The sequence below is a fragment of the Rhyacophila brunnea genome, unplaced genomic scaffold (genome assembly GCF_057557595.1).
Source record: "Rhyacophila brunnea isolate RB1 unplaced genomic scaffold, BYU_Rbru_1.0 scaffold_21, whole genome shotgun sequence".
In the NCBI taxonomy this organism is placed as follows: Eukaryota; Metazoa; Arthropoda; class Insecta; order Trichoptera; family Rhyacophilidae; genus Rhyacophila; species Rhyacophila brunnea.
Genome location: NW_028232871.1, coordinates 31,383,450 through 31,407,824, shown reverse-complemented (window position 1 = coordinate 31,407,824; position 24,375 = coordinate 31,383,450). Strand labels below are relative to the sequence as shown.

General features: G+C 40.6%; 1 protein-coding gene across 1 annotated transcript in view; it reads right to left on the bottom strand.

Moving 5' to 3' along the window:
- Window positions 1-856: 856 nt before the first annotated feature.
- pcx (pecanex) overlaps window positions 857-24,375 on the bottom strand; it is a 39,101-nt gene continuing 15,582 nt past the window's right edge. Inside the window, exons 4-24 of the mRNA XM_085949051.1 lie at window positions 19,539-24,256; window positions 19,126-19,290; window positions 18,109-18,253; window positions 17,011-17,171; window positions 16,051-16,207; window positions 15,439-15,564; window positions 15,064-15,180; window positions 13,577-13,729; window positions 13,301-13,494; window positions 12,642-12,811; window positions 11,789-11,971; window positions 11,523-11,670; window positions 11,257-11,408; window positions 10,412-10,595; window positions 9,843-10,012; window positions 9,423-9,562; window positions 9,003-9,182; window positions 5,075-5,262; window positions 4,097-4,363; window positions 2,692-3,333; window positions 857-2,464 (exon numbers count right to left, since the gene is read on the bottom strand). Of these exons, the coding sequence (XP_085805177.1) occupies window positions 2,324-2,464; window positions 2,692-3,333; window positions 4,097-4,363; window positions 5,075-5,262; window positions 9,003-9,182; window positions 9,423-9,562; window positions 9,843-10,012; window positions 10,412-10,595; window positions 11,257-11,408; window positions 11,523-11,670; window positions 11,789-11,971; window positions 12,642-12,811; window positions 13,301-13,494; window positions 13,577-13,729; window positions 15,064-15,180; window positions 15,439-15,564; window positions 16,051-16,207; window positions 17,011-17,171; window positions 18,109-18,253; window positions 19,126-19,290; window positions 19,539-24,256 (8,501 nt within the window). The 3' untranslated portion in view covers window positions 857-2,323. The remainder of the gene's footprint in view (window positions 2,465-2,691; window positions 3,334-4,096; window positions 4,364-5,074; window positions 5,263-9,002; window positions 9,183-9,422; window positions 9,563-9,842; window positions 10,013-10,411; window positions 10,596-11,256; window positions 11,409-11,522; window positions 11,671-11,788; window positions 11,972-12,641; window positions 12,812-13,300; window positions 13,495-13,576; window positions 13,730-15,063; window positions 15,181-15,438; window positions 15,565-16,050; window positions 16,208-17,010; window positions 17,172-18,108; window positions 18,254-19,125; window positions 19,291-19,538; window positions 24,257-24,375) is intronic.

The following is a 24,375-nucleotide window of genomic DNA, read 5'->3' as shown; positions in this document are numbered from 1 at the left end:
CTGAAATAGACTAGTTTTTTTTATGTTTTAAATTTAAATAAATGCTTTTGTGAGATGAGATAATTTTAAATTCATCTAGATGCCAGTGTTTTGGAAAAGTTGAATTTTATAAATTATAACATACTGCAGTGCTTTCATTATGAAACAAGTATTTAAAATGTTTGAAGAGGCTACCAGTATAAATTATATATTATAGAATTCTACAAAGTAATTCCTTCTTTCTGCTAGGCCGTTCACTATACAATTTTTTTTATTCTGTAATACAGCAAAACCTGGTTAGTTAGAAACAGATGTATGGCACTCTGTGGAGGCCTGTATGATCTTATTAGGATTGGACATGGTCAAAAAAAAAAAATATATGGCAAAAAACCAGTAAAACTGTTTTGAAACATTGATTGCTTCCGATACAATTTCTTTCAAATTAATATCAGTGGTAGTAGATTTTTGGGTTTCCACCGTGTGTCCTTCCTTCTTTACTCGAAGTTTCGGGCTCGTTGCAGAGGCCATTATCAAGAGATGATATGATGCTACGATAAAAAACAATCGTGAAAGCCTCAAACATTATAATATCAGTGGTCATTTTAGCAAATATTTTATGGCGAATTACGAATTAACTGTTCATATTAACGGGGTTTTACTGTATTATCTATTCGAAAATTCAAGTAAATATTACGAAATAGAAAGAACACCATATGTGTTGACACATATCAAACGTCGTAAAGTCCACTGAATGTCAAACTGAGAAAAATGCAGTTTTATCATATCTTGTAATACAAATGGTTGTAACATGTGAGATATTGTAAGATAATTGAATCTAATACCCACGATGGCTACAAGGATTTTTCTTCTTAGCTTCGGTGCTCGACCTCTTTCTGGCTTTGTCTGGATCCACAAAATCCACTTCTACATCCATTTTATGTTATAATTGTTTAGAAATTAAGGAAAATGATAGGTGCCATCGTTCACCTTTAGCTTGTGGACTTAAGGTGGTTTGAAAAAATATTGATCTTTCGAAACGTGATTCAAAAGTCATTTTTTTCAATATGTGGAGTTTACGGCGTTTGATATCCATCAACACATATTAATTACACATATTATAAATTAGACGAACATAAAATTTTAGCGACAGAAAATGTTTTTTCCAGAAAATTATCGGAACCTAAAATTAAAAAATATTTATTTGTACTTCAATATGAATCTTACGTTTTATTTTAACCGGTTAAATTATAGCTAATGTATTTTAAAAAATGAGTCTTATTGTAGTGAATTATGTATGCAATGAATTTAATGGAAGTATTTGATATTATTACATGCTATGAATACGGAGCTGCCACCAAATCATTGTGACCTCAATTTAAACATTCAAAGTGAAATTAAATATTTGACAGTTTAATTAATACTACATATTGATGGAATTCGAATTTGAATTCAAATTTTTTACGTTTTGTACTATTCCATTTCAGTTATTTTTCGCGGCCTGGGTATTGCCTTTCGGTAATGGTGAAAGCACACTGATAACGGATACTGTTACCTAGCCCCATTGCCAAGTGACGACAATTTAATGCGCTTTTTAACAGTGAGTATCTAATGTATCGACTACGGGTTTTTACAAACATTTCAAATATTGAAACTTTGTATTTATACATAATACTTCCTTAGTTTTATTAGTTTATTCTATAAACGGGAATTAACTGTATTCGTTGTCAGTGTGCATTTGCCATTACCGAGTGCAAATAGTTCCATTTGAGTCGCAAAAAACGACTCAAATGGAATAGTTCAAAACTTAAATCAATTAGAATAAGACAGTTTGTTATTAAATTAGAGGTAAACCATTTTATTGAAATATGTCCTGGGATAGTTACTTCACTGAGTGACCAAATTAATGTAAATGAAATGAGACACGTCTTGATTCTTTACTATTGTGGCCTTTCGAGTTATCATTTGATAATAATGCAATACAGTTTTGTGATAGCAATTTTCTAATATTTCCTTATTTAATATTCAATCTTTCTCGCATTTTCTATGAGTATAACGCATTCGTTGACTAAAAAATATTCTAACGTGGCAATTTTCACTAGTAAAAAATATACAAAACAAAAAAAAGTCGTTGACACTTATTATGTAACAATATAATATGTACAGCACACCCTAAAGTCAGTTTCATTTAAAATAAGTCCTTAAAGTGAGATTCTAAATCATTTCGTAATTATTAGAAAAAATAATAGGATAAATATCACATAAAGAACAACAATAGCGGAAGGGGCACCCTCCCGCTCTCACATCGTAGAATTTAATCATGGTGGGTTCCACTAATTAATCTTGTTCAGACTTCGTCGCCCAAGTCTTGGACACAGTTCTCGGCGATGGGCACAAATCTGTCGCCGATCTGAACTAGTAATATGGTTTTGTCAACGTGCGATCGAAGGGCGGGGTCTCGGTGATTCGGAGTCCATCTGTGGACCACCTGGAACATCACAAAAATAAATATTCAATAAAAATATCAAGATTATAGTGATAACGATACTAAGATACAATATGAGTTAAATAATTGTTTATCCTGTTTTTTCTTTAGGAAGCTACTGTTTCTATCAGTGATTTCCACCCATTTCACATAATGGTAGATTTTAAAAATGACAACATTATAAGCTCTGTCTTCTTGTACAAAAAATAATTAATTATAGAGATGTTTACCTGTCCGTCCATTCCTTGCTGGGGCACCCAAGTCCCCCAGTGGTTTCTCCCTCCTCTGTGTCTTTGGTACACTGACGGCCATGTAACGTCAATTCTCCGACCCAAATTAATACAGTCGTAAACCCCGGACGGGTCGACTATCACGACTTTACACCCCACGCTCACGTGATTCTTCAACTCCGCCTTCAGAGACTCTGATCTCTTTACAATGGGTATTCTGACTGAGTCTTTTGGATCGGCTGCTATTCTCAACCCTGTTTCTTTCATTGAAAGTTCGTTATATTTCCCGGTTAATTCTCTATAACTCTCTCTGTCGTGTCGTAAATCTTTACTGGTCTTCGTTAGTTCACGCGGGCTTTCACCGGACCGCTTAAATACACTATGCTCCGAGCTGGACTCCATGTTTCGTAATGTTAAGTCTTTGGGTATGATATTGTCAATGTTTTTCTCTGAGTTGTGGTGCTTGCAGACGAATTCGCGGCCAGAGGCTCCGGCGAAATCGCTGCTCCTTCTTTTGTGCGAGTCGGAATGTTTCATGTTGGCGTTCCGGTTGGCGATTATTTGACAGCTGTCTCCGCCTGGATTATATGATAAGTCTTCTGCTGAGCTCTCCGGGGTGGGGAAACTCGCTGCCGTAGACATCTGTTGAATGAAATTCAAAGATATAATTCACTGTGTTTTTCTTGCTGCCATGCGAATGTGTTTTAGTTAAGAGGAGATTTAAAACACCCAAATTTAATTGTAATTGATATATAATATTTCAGACTTTCATGGTTGTTTGTCGCAAAAGATTTTTGGGTTGTCACCACACTCCCACTTCCCAGCACTCGAAATGGAAAATTTTACGAATCGGAACGCTCGATAAATTTACGAAAATATTAACATAGTTATCTAATAATTGTATGTGTATTTTATAAAAATAAGTGTTAGATTTTTTGTTATATGGGCCTATCTAACTCAGACGGTCAAATTAATTTTTCCATGAGAAGGAGCGATAATTTTGGGGATTTTATCAACCGGAATGGTTCTCCGGTTCATTTCAAGCTCTGGTTCTTGCTCAATGTTTACGGCTCGTTGCCTCTACAACGCATAGAAATTTTCCTTTACAATGAGGTCGAAATGTCGAGCAAAGTAAGAGGAAGAACACGCAATGACAACTCAAAATCTATTATAGTGTAAATATAATTCGTCTGCAATCATCTGTGGAGTAGTTAATATAAGAATTGTCATTCAATAACCTATAATTTTGTAAATGAAACTAAAGCGATGGTGACACGAATGTTTCCCATCGGTCTATGAGTTTTTATGACTTTCTTAAAATATCACTGTGTTTTAAGTCACATATGAATAAAATTCATAATTACACAAAATAATAAGTAAAATGAAATTATATTTGGAGTTATACCTTAGCTCCACTGCCTCTGGAATCTCCTCTCCTGACTTCCTTGGAGACAGAAGGCGCCTTCACTTCTCTCTCTTTAGAATATCCAGGCCTCACCCACTCGGGGTTCGGATTCTCTTCAAACGTTTGTATGACGGGTCTGGGAGGTTTAATATTATCTCTTTCTAGTGCGCTGAGAAGTCTAAAGCTGGAGGGACGGATTCTATCTCTTTCTCTGTCCCGTTTTGAACGGCGCGCGCCGTCTCTCGCTCTGTCACGAATCGAGAGGCACTGGAAGAAGGAAAAGTAGCAATCGTTCAGTGTAATGTTAAAAAAGTTTGAATTAAAGGATGAGGGATTCGGATGAACTCCTTGTATTATAAAATTTAATAGCAATTCAGAAACAATTACTATAGTATGGTTACATAGTGAAATGAGTGATGACTTAGAGGGATCATGGCTAGTCCTGGCATTCGGATGTTACATTGTTTAAGTGTTTGATAATTTATAGTGCGGGTGTAGCGCGCAAATGCAACAAGTAACCAATGACGAATACTGCCTTTTGGAAGGAGGGGAACGATTCGTAACCAAAAAGAACACACTCAGGCACTACAATTATACATAGATGGATTAGGTTACCTTTAACCAGAGTAATTATTGAAAATAATAATATATATAATGAATATTATATTGCTATCGATAAATATATGCAACATAATACAACATACATCATCCCGTTTGTCTCTTATATTATCTTATGGTTACCTCTCATTGCAAGTTATTGCCAAGATGTTTGCAATTATATTAATGAAATATTAGATAGGTTCCATTCAAATTATACATATGTCACTGTTTGTTCTGGCTGTGCAATATTTAAATACTTATTTGTAGCACTATGTACTTGAATATTTATTGTTATTAAATGTTCTTAATTCATTTTTTGTTTACAACACAACATAGACATCAAATATTCATTATAAAATGTTAGAATTAAACAGTTACCAGTCTTGTATCTCTAGTGTACTGATTGGTGGGAGGATTGTTTCGCCAAGAGGAACTTCGCCCGCTCGAAGAGCTCCGCATAGTCTCGGTATCTCTGTCTCTATCTCTCTGACTGCTATCCCTGTCTCTTTCTCTCTCGCTGCCCACCATGCTTTTACCCTCACCTGCTTCTTTAATTGTTGCATAACCTAAAAACAAAAGTAATCATTACTAGTTAGGTGATGTAATCTCATTATATGTACATAGCCAACCTTTAAAGAAATTCAAAAACTAGTAGTAACCCATCGTAGTATGGAGATGCTCGTTGGGTATAATGTGCAGGAATAAAAAAGATATACCTACATGGGTAAAGGAGCAAACAAAAATGTTGGACATATTACAAAGTGCAAAGACTTTGAAGTGGGCTAAGTCTCATCGTTCGACTGTACTCAAGATGTACTCAAGACCTAAAAGACGACCAAGAGGCTGTTGGATCGATGAGATAATTAAGTTTAGCGGAAATGCTAAGGACTGAGAAAGATGGAGACAGTAAGAATTTTCATTCAGCAGTGAATCGAGGGTGGCTGAGAAGATGATACATAGTCTACATAAATGAGTCGTGGAACGTAGCAGAAAAAATGGGTGGATTGGTAAGACAACTTTGAGACGACGCTCTTGGAATAGATCGGTACTGTGATGGCAAACAGTTATAACCGCTGATTACACAATTTTACAGGAGAGCAAAAACAAAAGTTTTGAAATCAGTCTGACAAGAGTTAAGTAGTTTAAGTATAAGATATTTTGAGGTATTTTACATCAAAATAAGCGGAATTAGCATCCCAACACAAACCTCAAATCATTTCTTTTAAAAATATGGAAATTTTATTTGTCTTGTATTTTAAGCAGATATATCTTTTTGCCATATCAACTTTTTTCACATTTGGTGAGATGCAGATATCTTTTAACACTATACGGTCCGCGAATTTTCGCGACGTACCTATACCAACATCCGGTATTTTTAAATGAAAATCAACAAATTTCGATCACGAAGTTAAAAATGATATAACTTTTGAACCTATTGATATATTTCAATAAAATTTTCAGAAAATACTTAAAATATATCAATGCATCAAATTGTGTCATTTATTCAACACTTGTCAACCTCTGGCCCGCGTTCCATAAAGGTAAAGTATATAATTTGTAAATTTTCGTAAATTGTTTATTATATGTTATTAGATTAGTTCAATTTGTTAAATATAATGTAAAGGAAACAGCCTATTGATATAAAGCAATCACAATATATTATTTTTTAATTAAAAAATGTAATAAAATATTCAAATATAAAATGTTTCACACCGCTATAGAATACGTATCAATTCATTTTTAGCGCGACTACTCATATCTCTGATTATCAAATATAATAAAATAACAAAGACTTCACACAAACTGTGAGTGTTTAAAAATAAATGCACATTCATTCCCGAACGAACACTTATTTACTGATTTATTGGTTTTACGAGTTTTATGGCTGAGCTAGCCGATAGAGGCAGTGCAGTGGCGTGCATATTTTCGCGTAAATTCAATTAAATAAAATGCATGCATATACATTCCCACCGCTTATTACAATTTGGTATTTTTTTAGGAATCGAGACAATCCAATAACAGTGCAGAGGCGTGCGTAAAAAAATCATATAACAAAATCTAAGAGTAATAAATTGTAAAACAAACATCCATATTCCACAAAAATATTTGAATCAACACTCAATCTTATGGATAATACCTTTAGATAACTGGCTAGGGATGAAATAATTATTGGCACATAATAATATAGTGTACGAGTAGATTTAAAACAAATTAAAAACTAAAACTGAAATTATTTGAAATAGTTTATAAAACTATGAATGTAAATGAACTAACAACTAATACACTTTTTTAAATGATACGAAAAAAAGCAATTACCAATATGTAGATGTAGAGGTACTTTACACTCTTTGGACATGTAAATAGGTTCTTTTCGAAGTTTATGTGAGGAACACACTTTACACTTTCTTCTTAAACGTTTATTAGTTGCGGAAATCCCCGGAAATATTTGATTGTGACTGAAAATTGCGGAGATATTTGATGTTGTTTTATACTGCCAGAGAGTCTTTGTAATGAAGTAGGTGAACTGGTTTTATGGGTTGAATCTGTATCAGAAGATGTAGAAGGTGCATGCGTTTCCGCAACATCAATTGATTCAGATGTCTGTATATCCTCGATCCATACTTTATGTTCAACAAAAAATCGTGAAATTTCATTTTTCATTATTAGTGAAATGTAAATAACGCAATATTTGAAAAACCGCTTACGTGAAATAATTGGATTTGTCGACCAATAAGACTGAGTCGCTTTTCTGACAATGCCCATTATTATCACCAAACCGAACCACTTTTTTAACTCCGACATGGTTATGTCCACTCATTTTTTAGATTTAGCTTCTGGACTTAAATTATCAGTGTCAAATGTTACTCCTGATAATCCTTCAAATGGCTTGTTCTCTCTCGGCGGATCATCATCGTTCCATCATTGTCGGCCTCAGTTTCTGAATCCTCAGAATCACTCGCGAAATATGTTGTACGTGGGCGTGTTCTCAAAGGAGCAAATGAGTCTGTTTCAATATCACTAAAATCTCCGATATCTTCACAGTCACTGGGAATATCTGACATACAATCCGCATAGTTTTCCTCTAAAAACGATTGGTCCTCCATTTTAAAAAGTTTTTTTGGAGATAAAACTAATAAAAAAATATATATCCTAGCTAAAATATACTTAGGTTAATTATTTTTTCAATGAAATTAGTGCAACAAATACAAATAATAATAGCTATTATTTATGCAGTTACACAAGCAATAATCTCCCGAAAAAGCGAACGAAAATGACAACGCGATACAAGTTCACATTTATAACTGTTCTCATTTTCAAGTTAAAATTTCTATCATGGATGATGAAGCATGGTGGACATTTCATGGGTAGTAAACCATTAAAGACAAAATATCAAATAGCACGCAATTTCATAGCTAAAAATCGCGTTCATTTTTTTAAAAAAGAATGCAGGTTCATAAATGGTTGACTGCCACTGAAAAGGGTCGACAATTAAATTTCGAAGTTGAAGTGACGACACTGGAATATAACATTGAGTGTTTATTACCTTTTTTGTTTATGTCTGTGATTCACCCGCCTAGAAACGAGCTTGTAACTAATTAAAAAAATGGTATAGGTACAAAAAAATACTGAATGGTATTACGTCCGCCATCTCTGTAAAAACCCCGAAATATTTTTTTTCCATCGTGATTTTACTTCTTGCACATGTCATTCAACCATCTGTCGATAGATCTTGCAACCAAATATTAAATTTCATATTTATTTTTCACAGTAAAGATATGCGTAAGTCAAAACACCACGTTGGCGTCCCCGGATCGTAACGTTCGGCTCGATAAGGACGCCAATGTGGCGTTCCCGGACCGTAAAGTGTTAATGTTATTTTGTGACCAATAAAGTTGCAACTCTAATATTTTGCTAAATCGAAGAATGTACAATTTGGAACATTTGCACGTGAGCATTTTGAATGTGAAAAAACTGCAGTTATAACCGTTTGCCATCACTACTGAGATGTATGGTTCCTTGATGGTGGGGAAGTGTTGAGTGATACATGCTGCATACACCATAGTGTGAAACTCTCCACTCTAATAAGGCTGTAATGAGTGGGAAAACTAAGGATGATCTAGGAGGGTGGTGTGATGAAAGATATTAGAAATATCCTCAATGTATAGGAGTGGAGACGAAGCACAGATAATCAGGCATGGTGGAAAATCTCAAGGCAAACATTATACATAATTTTATACACTTACAATAAGAAAACGAAATATAATGGTATTATAATAATATGAAAATGAGGAATAGCATGACAAACCTGTCTCGGAGTCCTTCTCGAAGAAGAGTCGGGTGGCAGCGGCAGTGATGGGCAAGTCCACCTGCGCTTGCAGTCCTGCCGGGGCCAAAGGCTGTTCTCTGGAGCCCAGAAGTCCAGCTAGAGACACGAGGGTTGAACTACCCGGTTTGCCAACACTCGCCAAGCTGCCCCGTGTTCCTGCTATAAAAAATAAATTAAAAACAAAGTTAAAAAAGAAAATTATGATTTTTAAGAACGGCCCCATGTTTGCTGTATTATTATATATTAGACTGCAACCATTTTGGAAAAACAAGGTACCTAATTCCCCAAAATAATAATGAAATCCTTGTAACACTAATTAGTGCATTATCATATTGGTAATACTACGTATTGAAATTATTTGAGATTAAATATGCAAGTAAACGAATGTGCAAGATTTACCTAAAGACGTCCTGGAGAGGTCAAGAGTGTGATGAGGTGTCTGGTTGAGATGGCAGTTGTTTGTGTTAATTCCGCTTTCGATGGCATTACTGCCACTGCCACTCCCACTCGAGCAACCTTCACCGCATCTTCTCCGCATTCTGGAAACAATGCAAATTTTAGCATATACCTACATATTATTATTATAAATATAAATATCCAATTGTTTTATAATGTGTAAATGATTTGAAGACATGTATTTTTTCTATCCAGAAGCGTGCTAATGAAGGCACAGCCACAATATAGTCTTCAGATCAGCTATAGATTCGGAAAGAATATCATAACAATCGCACAAGAGGGCCGGGTCAAGTGGATAACAAATTGGGAGGGCAAAGCTCTATTTGACTGAGGCAGTACAATGTGTAAATATTGAATACTCACTTTCGCCACAATCCAAGGGCGTGTCTCTTGATGGTAGTCAATGTCAATGATCCTCCAGTCAGGGAAGTCAGTTGCTGATTGGTCTCGGCATATGAAGTAGTCAGCGGGGACACGTAGATGGGGTAGCCAATCGGTTGGTCGCATGACGAGTTTATTATGTTACGCAAAGCCTGAGAAAAACATAAAGAAAAGTGTAACTATTTTGTTTTTATTTAAATGAATAAAATAAAATGTGTATAATTTGTGATTGTGTAAAATACCACCCTTCTTTAGTCAGATGGAGTCTTCTGAGGTTACGACATCAAAATTGCTGAAACAAGTTTCAGTTTAATCGTTTTGAAACAACATTATTTTTGTTATTACTACTTTAATTGAGTCATTTACATTGACAGCTGTTTTGGGATATAAATCCATCTTATGCAACATCAAAAAATTTACTGCTTCTTTACAGTTTGTATGAAAATACGTAGATCAGGGGTCCTTTTTGCTTCACTTTCATATATTTATGCTTCATCTCTACAGAGGAAGGTTTGATTCAATATTTTCTGTGACAAGGCGGTTATAGTTACCTGTTTAGCATTCTGTATGCTGCCCCTCTCGGGATTTCTGTTGCGAAGGTACACGAGCTCCTGCTGCTGTCCCGCCCACAGTCCTCGGACGCACTCCCGATTGAGCTTGATAACTCGGAAGCTGAGATAGCGCTTGTTCAGCATAATTATCTTGTACTCGTCGTTGCCTTCGTCCATCACATGTCTGGATACCACAAATAAGAATATTTTTAGTCACAAAAACGAATAGTCAGAGTTTAGAATTAAAGACTTTTTTTATATTACAGCACTTGATGGCGGCTCCAGGACGTTGGTTGAATTATTAGTGATGGAAAATTATTGTTATTAATTGTATTTATTCTTGGTGGAAAGACACGACAGTTAAAAGAAATAACAAACACTACCTACTTGATTATGTTAGTAAATTTTGTTTTATTATGAGTAACCTTTTCCATTAGATTTAGCACTACAACAGGCCATGAGACCCATTGATAGTGAATTAGTAGTGAAACAATCACAGACACAGCACGCTTTGAGAATATCACATAGATGTTTCGTGACCTCATAGGGAATCGATCCCGGATCCCTCGATTGGGATGCCAGTGCCTTACACATTTTTAAGCGTTTAGACATCTAGAATTTTTGATATCATTAAGTGACAAATTAACTAACATAAATAAATAGTGTTTGCTACTTCTTTCAAATCATCTATCTATCCACAAAGATATGAATTTTTGATGCCAAAAAGAGATATTTTTACAATTATTACCACAGTTTATCAATGCCAATAAAAAATATTACAGAGATTCAGGTTAATAGATTTCGATATTCATTGTAGGTAAAAAGATTCAATATTTTCAGTTTACCTGAGCGCCAAAAGATGAGGTGCTCCTCTCAGGACATTGTTTCTCCAAGTAGGCGATGCTTCATGACAGATAACCAAACATGCCGTGTGACACGAGATGGCAGAATACAACGCGGGGCAGCTGCAATATTCTTCCGGAGACATGAAGTGATCCTGTAATTCAACGTAAAAAGAAATATTTAAGACATATAGCATAGTTAAAACAATCAGCCATTCAATATCGCCACGTTTTGATGAATAGAAAAAGGTGAAGCTATGTTATAATACCTGATGAAGTTTTAGAGCCATCCTGACGGCTGGTGCTAGGACAGAGTGCAGAAGAGACATATCGGAGAAGACCCACTCGTCGCGGACACAAGTTATCCGGAAGTCGCCTTTGAAGAGGGCGTGGAGACCGTACAGGAAGAATTCAACACTGGAAAAATAAATACAGTTTAAGATCAAAGATGGTAATTTGTTTAGAATATGTGTCATTTATATGGTATAATAATCTCGCCATTGACGGGCTTGATAGAATAGGATGCAAGGCTTACTTTGAAACACTGTTATGACTAGCGGCTCCGAGACTTCGTCTCCCAACGAGGCTAAGCCCGAAACACAGTGAAACAAGCGCCGATTCCCTCGATATTAATTTGTCGCCCTTCTGCTTGTAGAGGTCTTCCCTCCGCATGCCGCAATGAGACACCCATTCGTGATACACCGAACAAAATGAAGCCCTAAAAGAAAGAAGGATTATGCTTTGAATTGACCAAACACTTGATTTGATTTAACTGGTTATCAGGATCGGATGTAGGTTAGGTTTTAGGTAGAAAATTCAGTAAATAAAGCATACCAGTTTCTATTTACTCTTTCCAGTATTCATTATGAATTTCAAACTCTAAAAAATTTAATTAAAATTATTTATTACAATATTTTATTGTAATAAACTCATGTAAACATTGCGATGGATGAATTTTCAATAATATGCTTGCCGAATAACTGAGGGCACAGAACTAATGAATTCTGGAAAATGATGATAAAAAATCTACTTTGAAGTTAATTATGTCAATGTTTCTACAATACCAATATCATGTTTGAAATAAATACATACTAAAGTAAAGAGGAGAGGACCTAATCTCTTTCTGTGGATAAAATAATACATAAGCAAGGAAAATTTATTCATAGTTTTAATATCGGTGTTGCCACTGAAATAGTTATTGACATAAAAGTAATGTGAGAATTTATGATCTGTATATAAATAATTTAGCAGTTTTAATGATTTTTGAAATTGTAAATATAAGATCAAGTCATCTGATCGCAACCTTTGAGTCAGTGAGTGATTTATTTGTTTTAATTAATTAACGGACGATGAATAATTAACATAGTAAAAATGAAGGAAGGTCAAACCTAGTAATTCCAGAAGCTCTGAAGTCATAATCCTCGTCCAGGTTGAGATTGAATATGGGATCGAGGTCAATGAAGTTTCGATCCAGTGTCGGTTTGAGTGCTTCCAAAATGCTCGCTGAAGCAAGCCATTCTTCCAGCTTTGGTGATTGAATTGTGTAAAATATGATACTCTGAAAATTAAACATGTTGGTATTGACTTATTATAATTTATATATTAATTACGAAGACATTCTAAAACATGCCGTGTTCCATGCAATTGCGGAAACTACGTTAGGACGGGAGTTATTCATCTAGACATTCAGAAACGGAAGTTTGGGAAAACTTTGTTACATTTTCTTAGCCGGCTCACATCAAAACTCCTCTCGCCTGCAACACCGGATGCATACGAACACCCACAAATTGGTCATCCCTATTAACCGGCTCGCCGCATCCAAATATCTATATGTTTTGAAGGTTATGTTCGACTGTCGCTAGGTAGATGTGCGCGGTCTTCAAATGCAACACCGGATCGACGTTCTTGGAAGGTTTGATTTATGGCTGTGTGGCAGACGAGGCGAGTTTAGATGTGAGAGCCGGCGCAGAGTTGCTGTTTCATTTTATGACAGGTTTATTGGCTTCTGAGAATTGGGTATGATAAGAAAAGAAAAATGTGTAATCACCTTAACATAGTAAGTGATGAGGACTTTGCGGAAGTCGAAGACCTGTAGCATGGAGACGGCGCTGTTGTCAGAGATGGAGTAGCCCTCGAGGACGTATCGCGCCGTGCTCAACTGCCACGCCAGCCACCGCAGGGAGAACATGGCATTGGCAGACAGCATGCGCGGCAGGTGACCCACTGCACAGCAACAGCATCCTGCAACCGCGCAACCACCTTAGCACTTCCACTCTAAGAGCATTTTTACTTAAAAGTCATGTCAAATCATATCAAAACATACCATCATTATCTTCGGGTCCTTCGGATATGGCTTCCACTTCCCGCTGTTGGCAATAAGTTCCTCTGAACTCCAGCCCCCGTAGCTGGAATGAAACCAAACCGTTTCCCATCTCCACAATGTGCACCAGACAATTTAGGTAGTCAGAAGCCAATACTGGAAGAAAGAAAAGTTCACAAACATTGTTTTGTCATCTGTAATTTTGAAAATCTATTATGAAAACACTGACGAGGCTGAATTAAAACAAGTAACTGTTTTCCTAAAAAGGTAAGGGAATCTTCAAAATGAGGAAAAACATGTATTACAACGCCAGTGATGTGTGGTCAATTGATGCTGGAGATGCACAGCATCCCCAGAAAATTTTCACTAAAATACAGCAATAATATAAAAAAAAAAATATTTGGCACCCACGTTGACTCAATATGTAGATTGGTTCTTATAAGTCGTGGGTCGCAGGTTCAAACCTGCAGCTGGTCAAAAATTGTATGTTGTTTTTTCAATTTGTATTTGATCCAGTGGATTGGGCAAATGGCTAACAACCAGTCCTTGTAAAAAAGGTCTGTTAATACAACACCCCCATTCGGTTGTGGTCCATATGGTTTGCTTATGGTCAAACATCAATATAATTACGTACATCGTACACGTCAGGTGACAATCCACTTTCAAAACATAGTTGTTTATTTTATATATGGCAGTAAAAAATCCTAAATTTTAATTATTTACTACTTAAGCGTCAATTACATTGAGCTTCTTTACGAGCTGTTTATTGGCGAATTTACAATCTGCCTGTAAAGTCGCCCAGCGAACAAGCTAATAAGCAGGTTGTAAACACTCTACCGAGAAAAGTTGAAAGCCGGTCAACTTTACACGCTACACGCCGGCGTGTGGGCCTACCGCGTCTGCGCAATAGCAACCTCCCGGTAAAAAAACGAACTACCTTCTGTCAAAATAGTCGCTGGCTTGTGGCTTCTCAGCGAATGGAAAGTTTTGTGTGTAATCATCAAATCGCAGTAGCTGAATCGCCCGCTTTTAAATTCGCCAATAAACAGCTCGTAAAGAAGCTCAATGTAATTGACGCTTTATGGGTCCAACTGGTCGCAGGTCTTGTGTTTATTGCATGTTTGTGAAAGCAACGAGGCAGAGTAGGGTAATCGGCGTAGTAGTGCATGTTGCGAGCGATTCTTTAACAGCTAGCTGCGGGAAATGTGAGCCTGCAGCTTGTGGTTTGCCTCACCACACATTCCCCGTGCACATTCTTCTCGTTGGAGTGACATGAGTATGGGGCCTCCGCATCGAATCCTCATATCCAGACCGTCTATGCAATGAACACCTGGTCTGTAATCTATTGCAACCAAAATGGTTGTCATGGGCGCACGACTTATAATATGTATCACTTGTATATTAAAATGGAATTCTATCAAGTAAATACAATCTGATTTCCTAAAATCTTTCATATACATGACAATCTAAATATGCAATATTGAATTTACCAAAACAGTCTCCTTGCTGCACTTGCCCCCATCTTCCAAGGAGTAAATCACCGCACAAATAATGTTGAAGTGACCGTGTTAGGTGTTCATAGAAGATTGAATTCAAATTGTTGTCATCTGAAAATTAAATTATAAATATTATAATCTGTAAACATGTCACAAAGTAAATACCTCAGCGCCACTATTATGTATCTAAATATTCACATAATATATTCAATATTGCCATGGCGTAAAATGGAAATAAGTCTAAAATCGTTGTATATGATATTATGTTACATACTACACACGTAAAATTTACTGATTCACCAGAGTTGATTTGACTCATCCGTTTTCTTCTTATGCACATATGACTATTATGAATAGTATTGGTGGTACCTGATCCAAGGTTTCTCTCTAGCTGTGAGGACAGTCTGGTGTTACTCTGATCGACCCTCTTGGTGTTATAGTCTCTCTCCCAGAATTTGACAGGTCTCACGTATGAACTCATGAAAATTGCACTTCCTAAGAATAGAAAAAAATATATGATATGAATTCCATGTACACTGTGAGATATATTATATCTTATGATAATAATAACCTGTAGTGCGACTTTTATATTAAGACTGACATGTCATTATGGCTTTCTAGGGAACTAAAAATCTCCCTGCTCTTTCGTATATACTACGGATGGGAAAATACAATTACGTAGGTACTCACATGGAGGTCTGAAATCCAAATCTTTATCAAAATAGTCTTTTTGTGATTGTACACACTTATCCTAACGGTTCCGGTTCCGCCATCGTTTGAAGCATTGAGAAGCAATGAACTACAGCTGGGCTAGGAAGTACATTCATGGAGTTAGATATTTAATTTTACAAGTTTGCTGTTGGAAATTGTTTTGATATCTTAGAAACTGGTATTCATTGGTATTTCACTAGTTTTTACACAAAATAACAAACTTTACGAAATCAAAAAATTATGATGTTACAAAAGGTGAACGATGTTAACCTAAGATGGGATTCAAAGGCGTCGACAGCAGAGCAGATATGGCGGCCTGGAGAAACAACATGGCGGAATGTGGAACGCTAAACGGCTGAGCGAAGGCATGGAACGCACTGCCCCATGTTATCTGCCAGGGCGCTATGTACGTCACCACGAATTGAATCTGTAACAAGAAACATACTTAAGTGAAGTAGCATACATGGAGCATACAGTTACTTTTAACAGGTGAATTAGGCAGGACGAATGTGATTATTGTTATTGTTGCTATTTTCAACTAGCGCTTACATCAAGCCATCAAGCAAGCCTATCACATCGCTTTCTGTCACTCAACACCGCTCTGACTATGACATATTTTCTGTCAAAATTTTTAATCTTCCAGCCAAAGTGGTATGGTTATAGTATGTTTTATGTATGTATCAGAATTTTGAAGAATTTTTTAAGCCCATCAGCCTATTTTGTAACTTGTGACATGAAGTCACCCGGCGACATGACATCATTGTGACGTACTACCGGAGTGAGACAATAGTCTTCGAGATATTAATGCTACTCTGATACGGGCGATAAACATTGTCCCCATACACAAATAAGTGTGTCGGCATAATATCTATGGTGGGCTCGCCTCGATGCGTGTATTGAGCATACGTTACAATTACGTCATGTCGTCGGGTGACTTCAAGTCACAAGTTACAACATACTACAACCTAATTACCTACTCACTGCAATATTAAATAGAATTAAAAAACAATAATAAGTATATATTTACCACTATGATGGATTGCAGTAATTTTGATTAATTCAAGCCAACAGCCAATTAAATGAGTGAATTTTTCTTATCTATCCGTGAATAATGCACCAACCACAAGGTAAACAAAAATAAGTTAAGAGAAACTCCAGAATAAAATATAAAACAATTTTGCAGCGATAAATTTTAAATGAACCGTGTATTACATAATAATATGTATTCACCTTTAATAGGAACTCGTAAGTTTTGTTGAAGATGATGGCCATCATAAAGTAGTCGACAAGGAAGCTCTCGCTGGCCCAGTCATAGTCCAGTCGGAAGAGCAAGACGGCGAACAGCAGGATCAGATATTGATTGTCGGGATCCGAGTAGGCATTCCTCACACCTGAAACCAAAACTAATATGAGTACATACCTACCAATACAACATACACTGTCTGTTAGACGGATGTAAATGATTATAACTAATGAAAAGAGTAACAATACACAGTAAGACAGTGACCAATGTGTAATAATATACTTACAGAATATTATATTATATAATGCCAACGCATGGGAATTTATTCTATTGATTTGGCTTAAATTTCAGAATTAACTGAATACCATTGTTAAGAGCATCTGCACACACAGCCACCGAACGCGGCCACAACTCGGCCACTAGTGGACGCGTTCAGCTGGGGTTTAATTTTTCTATAGGTTTCAATGAACGCTCCGCACAGTAGGAGCTTGAGTAGACGCGTTCAGTCCACTAGTTGTAGCAGACGCCGGTGCTCACTGCTAGTGGCTGACATTAGTAGTCGAGCACCACGCACACAATCAGAAACGGCAGCGATTCTCAGTCTACCTCTGAGAGTTGAAAGGCGAGTGAGTGTGTTGTGAGTGTATATGTATTGTGTACTCGAAATAATGGAAAATTTCCATACAGAATTTTTTATTGCCAATGTTCAGGATCGTCTGGCCATTTGGGATGTACTAACGCTAGTGCCAGCAACAGAGAAACAATTTTCACACACGTACGCCTTTTGTTAATGGTTTCCGAATGAACTCAGATAGTGGCCATCACCGGTGGCTCGACCCAGGCGTTTGACGCCGCTACTGGTGGACGCCACTAGTACTAGTAGCTCGACCCGATCCGCGGCTGGTCGCCCAAAATATATGTAGTTTTTTGAATTAATATTTGATCCAGTACAAGGATCCAATGGCCTGGACAAATGGCTATAAACCCGTATTCTCCGATAAAAGAACTGAATGATTGATTGGAGAACTATGAATTATTGCCCATCACAAAATAATCTTAGTCGTTACGTTGGAGATTTTGCTTACCTTTAAGAGCACAGATACAAATGATGAGAGCACCGATTCCAGGGCCGAACTTGACTACGATGCCCGGAGAGTCTTGGGTCACGGCCGATATAAAAACAACAGGATATAGAAGATTGCGCTCCACAAAACACAGGTAGACATACGCCTAAAATTAAAACAATCATATATTATATTAAAATCAAAGACGCTGAAGAAAATTTTCTTCCATACAGATGGATCCTAACAGTGGCAAAGAGCGGAGGTAGGCTGTGGAAATCCGAAATAAATTGTGCACATTAAACTTTGTCAAGTACTTATTAGTTTCCATTGAACTAAGAATACAAATTGCAGATGGTGTTTGCAGATTAATTTTTTAATTTCAATTAAACCTTACTCATACCAAATAATATGTATACTAATATGGCATAATTTTAGATGTTTTATAGATAGAAGAATATTTTTTATCTATTATGGTTTGGCTCAGACCTCTCACAGTCTATCTCTATCCTTCACCGCTGGATTCTAAACATATCACAGTGAAGCAAAAAAGGGCTTTTGGTCTACAGATTGGGTTAGCTACAAGTGACCTCGCAGTATTGGTTCATCTGAAGAGAACTTCACACTTCTACTATAAGATTTGCTAATTTGCAGGGTGTATGAAAAGGTAATCTGTCACAATGTGTAGATAAGCAGCCAATAATACAATCTTCTTCTTCTTCGGCCATATCTGCACTTTAGTTGGAGCATATGGACACTATGCGGCGCCTCCAAGAATCCGTGCCGCTCGCCAGTCTTCTTGCATCGTTCCAGGTCAAACCAATACAATATTTGTATATAACTGTATATGAGTACGAAAACAACATAAACACAATGGATTCTAAGAGTGGCAGCCATTGTTTGACTTCAGAAACTGGACAACGCATCATTCATTCGATAAATGCGTTAAAATGTCATAATAGAAAATAAATAGTGTATTAGAAGGCTCTTTCTATTTATTTATAGCCCAAATTTTTTAATATGTAAATTAGGAATACTTGCCTTCTCGAACCACATAACTCTGGCCGGTTCCCTGACTTCGAACTGAGTGTGCTCTCTGGCTTTGAGAGCCGGACCAGAGAGCCACAGCCATGGCAGCTGCTTCCGAAGCTGAGGTATCAGGTAGTGAAGGATCCATCCGAGGAGTCCTGATATTGACCACACCACCTATGCAAAATTCATTAAAAAATTATAATAAACAATTACTTTATTTCAAAATGGATTTGATTTATGGTTATACCAGTAATTAAATACTTCAGCAGGTCTATTCCAACACTCGAAAAAACTGTTTTGTTATATTTTCGAGATCTAAAATGACCCCAAAATGTTACGGATGTATTCCATGAACAGTAATCTAAGAGGCAAATTAGTTGGTGAGAGGTTGAGGTTGGTTAAGTTCACAGTAGCTGACTTACCGGATTCAGTTCTGGCTGCAGAGTAGAGAACACAGTGGTGCAGTGGATTCCAAAAATGAACAGCGCCATAATGCTGCAAACGATTATATCGTTTTTGAACCTAGAGTTGACGGTGTCCTGCAGCTTCCTCGGCAGAGGATCTTCCATTTCATTCTCACTCGGCTCCTCGTTCAAGGTTTTCGTCTTGGTCTGGTCGGTGACTTCGTCAGTCGTCGGCTCCATCTTGATAGAGCCGCTGGAGTTCAGATTCACTCCTTTGGAGTCCATTTTTAACGAGTTGACACTCGATTCCACGCTGGTTTGTGATCTCTTTTGACTCTTGGAGATATTAGTTTCGGAGCTGAAGTTGATTTTGGAGGTGGAGCTTCCTACGGACGGCTGCTTGGAGATGTTGCTTTCCGAGTCGTGCTTGTTCTTCGGTGTAGCTTTGTCATCTATAGTCTTGACAACGTTACTTTCCAATTCTAAATTGGAACTGTTGGCGCTGTGCACCGCATACAAGTCAGCGGGTATAAGGTGATTTTTAATTAAATTCCATACCATCGCGTAATCACTGGCACATCTGCTCAAGTGGTACGATATGGGCACGACGAGGCCGCAGAACATGGAGAACAGGATGTGCTGTGAGCCTTTGGATTCCGTCAGACCTCCATAGGCGAAGCCGTACAGTACGCCCACCGCCAGCAGCGATCGGAAGACACAATAGATGGAAGCCGTCAGACTGGCAGTCGCGTTGCCTCCGAAGACGTGCATGTCCACTTGCTCAAAGAGATACATGGTGAAAGTGTTAACCTGTGGAAACAGTCCTAAGCTGAAAGCTAATGGAAAGCACAGCAAAAACTTCGATATCACGTTCTCCGTCAACTTTAGTGCGGCTCCGGTTTTAACTTCCATTCCATAAAATGTAAATTTATCACTGACATCGTCGACATTTCTTTTATTTCGTCCCCGGTCGTCTGTGTCAAAGGACTCCAGGTTGTAGTGGACGGCGCACAGGAGAGCAGCGCACACGCAAAAGTAGACGGGGCGAGAGAATGCCACCATACGGTTGAACCCGTGAACCGGCGACGCTGAATCGGGCTGAACGCTCTTTAGCAGGGAATACTGACTGCCAGCGATCACGAAGCAGAACCAGAACGCATACACGTCCTTGTAGAATCCCATGTTCAGCACAGCGGCTCCGAATATCGACACGGAGATCCCTAGCAGAATGGAGAGGATCGTCTCTCTCAGGGTTAGATTTCTGTCAAGAAGGGCCATGAGCTTCAGCCGGTCCATTGTGACCCTGATCTGCCAGCACTCGAAAAGCTTGAACCGGTAGTAGGCAGCCGGCCGGCCGTCCCCCGCGTATTCGGCTGAGTCGATCAGCTTGAACCGCTTCCTGGCGACGTCCCGGTCAAGGCTGTCATCGAGCGAGCCTGGCGGGAGGGGTACTGAGACATGCAACAGACCAGGTGGGGCAGGCTCGGGCGCTGGGACACCGGAGTTTAGGAGGTAGCCGACGTGGAGGCCGGGCGACGCCATCCGTTGCATTTCGATCCTCTCCATAACAGCCTCTGGGTGGCCACCGAGCGGCCTTCGGTGGGCGGTGGGGGCAGTCGGATCCATCACATAGATCATCTTTGTCCTGACGTTGCCCCCGGCTTGTGATGCGGGCGCCAGGGAAGTGGAATTGCTACCAGACAGGAGAGGATTGTTGCTACCCTGATTAGACGAGGAATTGTAGACACTACCGCTGGCGGCGGCCCGTTTACTTTTATCAGCAGCATCTACGGGCCCAGTGGCATCTGAGGCGACAGATGTGCAACTCCCACCAGGACCCGGGGACTCTGGCGGACCATCGGCTGGCTTCCGTCCAACTCTGGCTGCGTCCTCGGCGCGGCCGGAGCCATTCTTATCGAATGTGTAGGACATCCAGCTCCCATACTCGTTGATGAAGCAGTGGATGGCACCGTCCGTGGTGTCTTCGAAGGAGGTGGCGAAGTGGACGTTACCGGAGGTATCCCCGGCACCATCAGCCCCGCCGCCGTCATCACCCACGCGATCGCCGTCGGGCCGCGGTTGATCTGTGTTCCTGTTCCTTGTGGATCTCTTGATCTTCCGCATTCTGTTCCGGTGGTTCCGGTCCGCAAGGGGCCTGGCTCTTTGAAGCTCACGTGTAGGGCCTTCGGTGATATCAGGGCGGGACGGGCCAGGCTCGGGCTCGCCGGGTAGGTAGATCGGGACGTGGGGATAATCAACCCGGGAGTTGAGGAACGCGGCCAAGAGAGGCATCGATGTAGGGAGGATAGTGTTGGTGGTGGTCTGTGCCATTTCTTCGATCGATCGTTTTCTGGGCTTCTGACCATCGCGGCGATGTTGTTCGGCCTGGCGGCGACTTCTCGGCCTCTCTTCCCTCCCAAGGGGAGGCATCACGACCGTGTTGGCGTTGGCTGCCGCAAATAGGCACTCCAGCCCCTGTACTAGGGCAGAGTGGGCCTCAGCGGTGTCCAACTCCTCTTGAGTAGGGCCCTCAGAATCCCTCTCTCTGTCCTTGTGCCGATCTCTCTTTTTGTTTTCTTTCAGGGATGACGCCCGGGTCCTGGTCAAGTCTCTGACCTGTTTTGGAATGGCTCCAAGATTTCTCTGTGGCTCGCCACCTACTGAAGGTGTCGGCGCTGATGCGTTCCGGGGGGCCTCAGTTCGATCTTCTTCATTCCGAATGGCTCTTTCGGGACGATGATTGGATTCGTCGAAAAGCCAGGTTATTCCATACAGGCTGTTTTCGTCACTTTGTAATCGGCGATCGAGGTCCTCTGTCCGGGGAGGGGGCGAAAGGTCCTCTGATGGGCCGTCAGAAAGGGTTTTTGGGTCACTAACTTCGCTGGTCTCGGTGGCTGCCTCTCTCCCAGCGCCCCGTGTCTCTGGGCTGGCACTAGACGCAGATGTATCCAGATCGGGGGGTTTTCTTGGTTCTTCTTTTCCTAATTCTAAAGCTAATTTTTGTTTATCTCTTTCAAAATTTGACAGTCCCCCATCAGACTCGACACTCGATTTTTCTATCAAGAAGTCTTTGGAGCCACCGCTGGCTCCTTCGAAGCAGTCTCCGGGATCGAAGGTCTTGGATTTATCTGTTTTCTGTTTGGATTTGGTGGGAATGCCATCAGCGCCCTCCATCAGTCTGCCCTCGTACCTTCTGTCATCAGTATCTCCAATAGGTGCTGATGCGGCACCTTCTTCAGCAAGGGCGACACTGAAGGAATTGTTCTTGACAAGCCTCCTGTTCCGGTCACCCTTGAGTCTATCAGAGCGGTCAGCGTCGGCGGAGAGGGAACTGCCCCGGCTGGCCAGCTCCGCCTGCCTTCGGGGATCGGCGTCCGCCCTAGCTTTGACAATCTTTACCCCGTCGAGGCGGTCCCCACGGTCCAGGAGGGGCGAACGGGAACCGTTATTTTCATACTCGGCATCGGAGGAGTCGGCGCGTGGGGGGCGGTCAAAGCGGGAGTCAAAACCGCGAAGGCGGGGACGGAGGGCACGGGCGTCACCGTCGTCGTCCTCGCAGTCACTATCGCAGCGGCTGCTAAGGGACTCGGGGTCACTTCCCCGTCCCTGTGAGGTCTGCATCTCGTCCGAGATTTCTGCGATAGGGTACACAATCTCTGAGCCACAGTTCGTGAAGGGGGAGGCATCTGTGTCGCCCCCTTCTGCGCTACCCTTCGGCCACAAGTTCAGGTGGGGGTTGCGGATGAGGCTCTTGCTGGGTGGCGGGATGAGGGCACTCTCGGGGTTCCTGAGTAGCTGTCCGCCAATGGTTTCGGCACTGTTAGGGTGGGGGCGGAGGTTAGAGACACTGGGCGGTGGGCAAGCGATCTCAAGTGCAGCACTCTTGATGCGGCGGACCCCTGGTGGCCGGGACTCCCCGTCTTTCCCCTCGGTGCCGTCACCTCGGGCGTCGGCTTTTTCCAGCATATAAGCTCCAAGCTCAACACTGCCGGTGGGCAGGAAGCCATCGGCCACATTAGAATGACGGCGGGCCCGAGCGAAGAGGCGAGCCGTGGATCCGGCCAGGGGCAACTGAATGGCCGACGCGGTGGAGCCTGAATCGCGGCGCATTCGAGGGCGTGCAGGGGAGGGACGCGCCGGAGTGGCGGCTGACTCTGGACGGCCTTCAGCCGGATACACCCCAAAGTGGCGTTGGCGGGGCTGGGGAGCAGAGGTCTTTCCGTCAACGGGAGATGCGCGGAAGTCGTCGACGCTCGGCTCAGAGTTGTCACGGGAGTCAGAGCTAAGACGACGGGTAAATCCGGAGAGGCGTCGGTCGGCGTCGGGGATGTCTCCTTCGACGCCGGAGTCGGGGCGAGAGGCGGAAGGGCCGCGGCGGACGCGGGGGTCTTCGGCACCGTCGTCATCGATGTTAACAGCCACCGCGTCCTCTGTCTTGGAGCACAGCTCCATCCGCAGAGCTTCTTCTGAGCCATGACGCCGCTCCCGGGCGTCAGCCGCGACTGGCTGTCGGTCCCCTGAACGGTGTTTTGCCCACCTCCGGGCGGTTCGTGGACGGGACTTTCTTCTGGTGCCCTGTGTGGTGGAGGGTTCTTCACCTTCCCGGCTCTGCTGCGTGACCCTCTCTGCCCGCCTTACGGGGCCGACTTTGGTGACCGCGGCCCGGGCTGTTGCCCCCTCGCTCTCCACCCCACTGGACTCGGAACTGTTCTTGCGGTGGACATCCACTTTCAGATCTGCAAAGATGATAAAAATTAATAATTCCATTACCGATTTCGACTTGTTTCATCACAATTAATCTAACATCTGGTTTAATCTTCTGACAATTGGACACAATAAGACAAGGAGAATGTTT